Source organism: Thunnus maccoyii, chromosome 9, assembly GCF_910596095.1.
Source record: "Thunnus maccoyii chromosome 9, fThuMac1.1, whole genome shotgun sequence".
NCBI lineage: Eukaryota > Metazoa > Chordata > Actinopteri > Scombriformes > Scombridae > Thunnus > Thunnus maccoyii.
Window position 1 is genome coordinate 1,413,513 of NC_056541.1, and position 7,500 is coordinate 1,421,012.

At 43.5% G+C, this 7,500-nt stretch overlaps 1 protein-coding gene across 3 annotated transcripts in view; it reads left to right on the forward strand.

The window, feature by feature from the left end:
* Nucleotides 1-7,500, forward strand: part of tsc1a (TSC complex subunit 1a) — a 22,367-nt gene that overhangs the window by 4,409 nt on the left and 10,458 nt on the right. For all 3 annotated transcript variants that reach the window (XM_042421802.1, XM_042421800.1, XM_042421801.1), the window contains exons 7-8: nt 3,950-4,023; nt 7,161-7,354. In XM_042421802.1, the coding sequence (XP_042277736.1) occupies nt 3,950-4,023; nt 7,161-7,354 (268 nt within the window). The remainder of the gene's footprint in view (nt 1-3,949; nt 4,024-7,160; nt 7,355-7,500) is intronic.

Below are 7,500 nucleotides of genomic sequence, written 5' to 3' on the forward strand. Positions count from 1 at the left end.
AGGAAGACTTCATGTTTGCATGAAACATAAAGGGGACAAAATGTCAAAGTAACACAAGACAATTTAAAAAGACACATTTAAATACAGTTAAAAGAGTTAAATAGAAAATAAAAATAAACTAAAATAGAATAAAACAGGAGAATAGAAGTTACAGTGCGAGATATGAATCAAAAGTCCAAATTAGGTTTAATAAAAAGCAAACAGAAAAGTTTTCAGCTGTGATTTAAAAGAACTGAGAGCAGCAGACCTGCAGGGAGTTTGTTCAGATATGTGGAGCATAAAACCTGAACACTGCTCCTCCAGGTTTAGTTTAGTCTCTGTGGACAGAAAGCAGACCAGACGACCTGAGTGGTCTGGACGCTTCATAACGAAGCAGCAGATCAGCACAGCAAAGTAAGCTTTTGTTTTGAAGAACTGTTTCCTGCTGCAGTACGAGCTGCTGATGGATTAAACCAGACATATGAACACATTAAACACATTAAAATGAGCAGAAAACGTCCTGATCATTGATGAGTAGTGTAACCGTCTGTAGACAATCATAACTTCCTTCCTTCCTTCCTTCCTTATGCACTCCCTTACTTCTGTTTGAAACTTCCAGGGTATTTTAATAAATTGAAATGATCGTAAAACGTATTGATCCTTGATGAGTTGTGTAACTGTGTGTAGAAATGTCATCATAAGAACACATGACTCTCCGGCGTCTCCTGTTCACATGTTGCTCCAGCAGCAGCTGCTGCAACCAGACAGAAATAACTGCTGTGAAAAGCAGCTGCTGCTTCACAGATAACACGAACAGAAACACACGGCAGGAGGATTCATGACACTGTTTCTCTATAACACGTTAATGTCAGAGACACGTTAATGTCAGAGACACGTTAATATCAGAGACACGTTAATATCAGAGACACGTTAATGTCAAACACGTTAATATCAGAGACACGTTAATGTCAAACACGTTAATATCAGAGACACGTTAATGTCAGAAACACGTTAATATCAGAGACACGTTAATGTCAGAAACACGTTAATGTCAGAAACACGTTAATATCAGAAACACGTTAATATCAGAAACACGTTAATGTCAGAAACACGTTAATGTCAGAAACGCGTTAATGTCAGAAACACGTTAATGTCAGAGACACGTTAATGTCAGAGACACGTTAATGTCAGAAACTCGTTAATGTCAGAAACGCGTTAATGTCAGAAACACGTTAATGTCAGAAACGCGTTAATGTCAGAAACACGTTAATGTCAGAGACACGTTAATGTCAGAGACACGTTAATGTCAGAAACTCGTTAATGTCAGAGACACGTTAATGTCAGAGACACGTTAATGTCAGAGACACGTTAATGTCAGAGACACGTTAATGTCAGAAACGCGTTAATGTCAGAAACACGTTTAATGTCAGAAACTCGTTAATGTCAGAGACACGTTAATGTCAGAGACGCGTTAATGTCAGAAACGCGTTAATGTCAGAGACACGTTAATGTCAGAAACACGTTTAATGTCAGAAACACGTTAATGTCAGAGACACGTTAATGTCAGAGACGCGTTAATGTCAGAAACGCGTTAATGTCAGAAACACGTTTAATGTCAGAAACTCGTTAATGTCAGAGACACGTTAATGTCAGAGACACGTTAATGTCAGAGACACGTTAATGTCAGAGACACGTTAATGTCAGAAACTCGTTAATGTCAGAGACACGTTAATGTCAGAAACACGTTTAATGTCAGAAACACGTTTAATGTCAGAAACTCGTTAATGTCAGAGACACGTTAATGTCAGAGACACGTTAATGTCAGAAACTCGTTAATGTCAGAGACACGTTAATGTCAGAAACACGTTAATGTCAGAGACACGTTAATGTCAGAGACACGTTAATGTCAGAAACACGTTAATGTCAGAGACACGTTAATGTCAGAGACACGTTAATGTCAGAAACTCGTTAATGTCAGAGACACGTTAATGTCAGAAACACGTTAATGTCAGAGACACGTTAATGTCAGAAACGCGTTAATGTCAGAAACGCGTTAATGTCAGAAACACGTTTAATGTCAGAAACACGTTAATGTCAGAGACACGTTAATGTCAGAAACACGTTAATATCAGAGACACGTTAATGTCAGAAACACGTTAATGTCAGAAACGCGTTAATGTCAGAAACGCGTTAATGTCAGAAACACGTTTAATGTCAGAGACACGTTAATGTCAGAGACACGTTAATGTCAGAGACACGTTAATGTCAGAAACGCGTTAATGTCAGAAACGCGTTAATGTCAGAAACACGTTAATGTCAGAAACTCGTTAATGTCAGAGACACGTTAATGTCAGAAACACGTTAATGTCAGAGACACGTTAATGTCAGAGACACGTTAATGTCAGAGACACGTTAATGTCAGAGACACGTTAATGTCAGAAACACGTTAATGTCAGAAACACGTTTAATGTCAGAGACACGTTAATGTCAGAGACACGTTAATGTCAGAGACACGTTAATGTCAGAAACGCGTTAATGTCAGAAACGCGTTAATGTCAGAAACACGTTAATGTCAGAAACTCGTTAATGTCAGAGACACGTTAATGTCAGAAACACGTTAATGTCAGAGACACGTTAATGTCAGAGACACGTTAATGTCAGAAACTCGTTAATGTCAGAGACACGTTAATGTCAGAAACACGTTAATGTCAGAGACACGTTAATGTCAGAGACACGTTAATGTCAGAAACACGTTAATGTCAGAAACACGTTTAATGTCAGAGACACGTTAATGTCAGAAACACGTTAATGTCAGAGACACGTTAATGTCAGAAACGCGTTAATGTCAGAGACACGTTAATGTCAGAGACACGTTAATGTCAGAAACACGTTTAATGTCAGAGACACGTTAATGTCAGAAACACGTTAATGTCAGAGACACGTTAATGTCAGAAACGCGTTAATGTCAGAAACACGTTTAATGTCAGAAACACGTTAATGTCAGAAACACGTCAATGTCAGAAACACGTTAATATCAGAGACACGTTAATGTCAGAAACGCGTTAATGTCAGAAACACGTTTAATGTCAGAAACACGTTAATGTCAGAAACACGTTTACTGTCAGAAACACGTTAATGTCAGAGACACGTTAATGTCAGAAACACGTTTACTGTCAGAAACACGTTAATATCAGCAGACTGCAGGTTCATGTTCTGACATCAGTCTGAATTATTTACACTTTGTTTCTGACAAATAAAGTTTGTTTTCTGTCAGTTTGTCAGACCGCTCTAAATACTACATTACCCATGAGTCTCAGCTGCTGTTGCTATGGAGAAGAAACCAGTCAGAAGATTCACCAAAGAAACTTGAACTTATGTTTTTTCAATCAAACCCGTCACCACGGTTACTGATAGGTGACCTGCAGTGATTTTGTCTCCAGGTGTTGTTTGTGTAAAAAGGAGTATAAAGCCTTTTGATGATGTCACTGATGATGTCACAGCGTCGACTGAAAGTAAATAAATCTGAGGATGAGGAGTTAGAAAGCAGTGAGGTTAGCAGACCTCTGTAGCTCCTCATCTCTGCTGGAGGCTAACAGCTTCAGGCTACATTAGCCACTACTAGCATAACACAGCACCATCCCCAGGTGCATTGTGGGTAATGTAGGCACCAGGTTTTGGACATGGAAGAAGAACGTGTGGAATAAAAAGGTGGATTTCTCTGCTTCTGCTGCATAGATTTTCATCCTTTTTTACTATCTGCTGTGAGTGAAATGCATCTTGGGAGATGTAGTCGACTTCTCTCCTTCAGTTTTTATTTCCACAGGTTTGTAGCTTTGACTCTTTACTAAAGAACCAGATATTTTCTAACACAGTTCTTGTTTGTTCTGATGATTCAACCAGGAGGGTTTCATGTTGATCAGGCTGAAGGTGTTTAAATCTCTGCTCACTAATGTCTCTCTGTCTCTCTCAGCCGATGTTGGAACATGTCCGGGTTCATCCAGAGTTGGTCACGGGGACTCAGGACTATGAACTGGATCCGTCCAGGTGAGGAACCAAACGTCTCTCTGCTGCTTGGTATTTTCTTGACCTTGAAACTGGTTCTGGTCTGTGTGGTATTTTGGTGACCAGTACGGAGCACACGGTGCTCAGGTGGGAGGAGTGGTGCAGTCAGGTGTGAGATGAAGCAGCACAAAGACAGTTGTTGTATTTTGTTTGTTTCTGGCACAGCGTCAGTCTGCTGCTGCTTCGGTGATTTTATCAACAGGCTCAAACTAAATAAATAGTAAATAAGCTGCATTTATAGATCGCCTTTCTAGTCTGTCAACCACTCGAAGCACTTTTACACTACGAACCACATTCATACACATCAGGAGGATCTAATCTAATCATTCACACCGATGGTGCAGGTTTGGGCTTCGGTATCTTGCCTGAACTGGAGGAGCCGGGAATCGAACCGCCGATGTTGTGATTAGTGGACGACCTGCTCTTCCTCCTGAGCCACAGCCGCAAATACAACCAAAACTAACAGAGACAGTAAAGTTTAATGTAGTTAAAGCAGGAAAGTCAGTGAATCAGTCTGTGTTGATGTGTGAGTGAATGTGTGATTCTTACAGTATCTGCTGTCTGTATGAGAAGCTTCTTCAGCTCATTAAACCTCTGCAGCATCTGAAGGCAGCACGACTGATACGTTGATAAATCTGCAGCCTCTGAGAAGTAACCAACCAGAGCGCAGCGCCGTTACGCAGCCGTTCACCTTCATTAAATCACCTGATGACACCTGGCTGCTGCACAATAACCAGACACACCTCAACACACATCAGACTCCATATTCTGCTTTTTTATGAAGCAGACGTCCAGTTAGCAGCTCAGCAGCCTCCTTTATAACTTTGTTTTTAGAAAAAGTAGCATCTCATGTTTTATCTTTGAAACACATTGTTGTGCAAACGCTGCTGTGTAACATTAATGAAACTATGTGACTGTTTACTAGCTGAGATACAGTAGAATCATCATATAAACAGCTTCTGACTGACTGACTCCTTCTGTGTTTGGCTGCAGATTTGTGCTGATGTGTGTTCGTGTCCTGCTGCTCTGAACCGTCTAGACATTTGTTTGTTGAGCTGTCGTCATCATGCTTCACTGTGATTGGCTCAGCGGCTTCAGAGCTTTGAGAGCAGTGATGTGATTGGCTGAGAGAGTATTTATTAATCACCACACCCACTGATCTATATTTACCTTCAGTCAGCGTCGCACTGCTGCACACGTGAACTGAAATAGCAGCTGTGCATGAAGACCACACAGTCATAGACCCCATAGACCCCATAGACCCCAGAGACCTCATAGACCTCATAGACCCCAGAGACCCCAGAGACCCCAGAGACCTCATAGACCCCAGAGATCTCATAGACCCCAGAGACCTCATAGACCCCAGAGACCTCAGAGACCTCAGAGACCCCAGAGACCCCAGAGACCTCATAGACCCCAGAGACCTCAGAGACCTCAGAGACCCCAGAGACCCCAGAGACCCCAGAGACCTCAGAGACCCCATAGACCCCATAGACCCCAGAGACCTCATAGACCCCAGAGACCCCATAGACCCCAGAGACCTCATAGACCCCAACGACCTCATAGACCCCATAGACCCCAGAGACCCCATAGACCTCATAGACCCCAGAGATCTCATAGACCCCAGAAACCTCATAGACCTCATAGACCTCATAGACTCCATTGACCCCATAGACCTCATAGACTCCATTGACCCCAGAGACCTCATAGACCCCAGAGACCTCGTAGACCCCATAGACCTCATAGACCCCATAGACCTCACAGACCCAGTAGACCCCAGAGACCCCGTAGACCTCATAGACCCAGTAGACCCCAGAGACCTTGTAGACCTCATAGACCCTGTAGACCCAGTAGACCCCATAGACACCATAGACACCATAGACTCCATAGACACCATAGACACCATAGACCTCATTGACCCCATAGACCTCATAGACCCCATAGACACCATAGACACCATAGACACCATAGACCTCATTGACCCCATAGACCTCATAGACCTCATAGACCTCATAGACCTCATAGACCCCATAGACACCATAGACACCATAGACACCATAGACCTCATTGACCCCATAGACCTCATAGACCTCATAGACCCCATAGACCCCATAGACCTCATTGACCTCATAGACCCTGTGGACCTCATAGACCTCATTGACACCATAGACCTCATAGACCTCATAGACCCACCACGCTGTGCATTTTATGATTAAAATAGAGCCTCAACTTTCAAACCTGTCTCTCTCTTTTCCTGTCTGTCTGTCTCTCTCTGTCTGTCTCTCTTCCTGTCTGTCTCTCTTCCTGTCTGTCTGTCTCTTCCTGTCTCTCTCTCTCTGTCTGTCTGTCTCTTCCTGTCTCTCTCTCTCTCTGTCTGTCTGTCTCTTCCTGTCTGTCTGTCTCTTCCTGTCTCTCTCTCTCTGTCTGTCTGTCTCTTCCTGTCTCTCTCTCTTCCTGTCTGTCTGTCTCTTCCTGTCTGTCTCTCTTCCTGTCTGTCTCTCTTCCTGTCTGTCTGTCTCTTCCTGTCTCTCTCTCTCTGTCTGTCTGTCTCTTCCTGTCTCTCTCTCTCTCTGTCTGTCTGTCTCTTCCTGTCTGTCTGTCTCTTCCTGTCTCTCTCTCTCTGTCTGTCTGTCTCTTCCTGTCTGTCTCTCTTCCTGTCTGTCTCTCTCTTCCTGTCTGTCTGTCTCTTCCTGTCTCTCTCTCTTCCTGTCTGTCTGTCTCTCTCTGTCTGTCTCTCTTCCTGTCTCTCTCTCTCTGTCTGTCTGTCTCTTCCTGTCTCTCTCTCTCTCTGTCTGTCTGTCTCTTCCTGTCTGTCTCTCTTCCTGTCTGTCTCTCTCTTCCTGTCTGTCTGTCTCTTCCTGTCTCTCTCTCTTCCTGTCTGTCTGTCTCTTCCTGTCTGTCTCTTCCTGTCTGTCTCTTCCTGTCTGTCTCTTCCTGTCTCTCTCTCTTCCTGTCTGTCTGTCTCTTCCTGTCTGTCTCTCTGTCTGTCTGTCTCTCTCTCTGTCTGTCTCTCTTCCTGTCTCTCTCTCTTCCTGTCTGTCTCTCTCTTCCTGTCTGTCTCTCTCTCTTCCTGTCTCTCTCTCTTCCTGTCTGTCTGTCTCTTCCTGTCTGTCTCTCAGGTGGAGGTGTTATGAAGTCCATGATATTGTGATCGAGTGCTCCCGAGTGTCTCTGGATCCTCTCGAGTCGTCCTGTGAGGAGGACGCTTTCTCGTCCCTCAAAGACCTCCCCCCCTCCTCACCCAGAGCCCCCCCTCCGCCCTCCCCCCTCCCTCACCTGGACCTCACCTGCAGTCCCTTCACCACAGAGACTGGTCAGTAACACATTCACTAGTATATATATAAGGGTTTTAAGGGTTGGTCATTTTATTGAGTTGACTCTTAATCAGGTATTAAGTAATGAAGTGTGCAGTAATGTTCTCTACTTCATCAAAGTGTTTCCTGCAGAGATTAAGAGTTT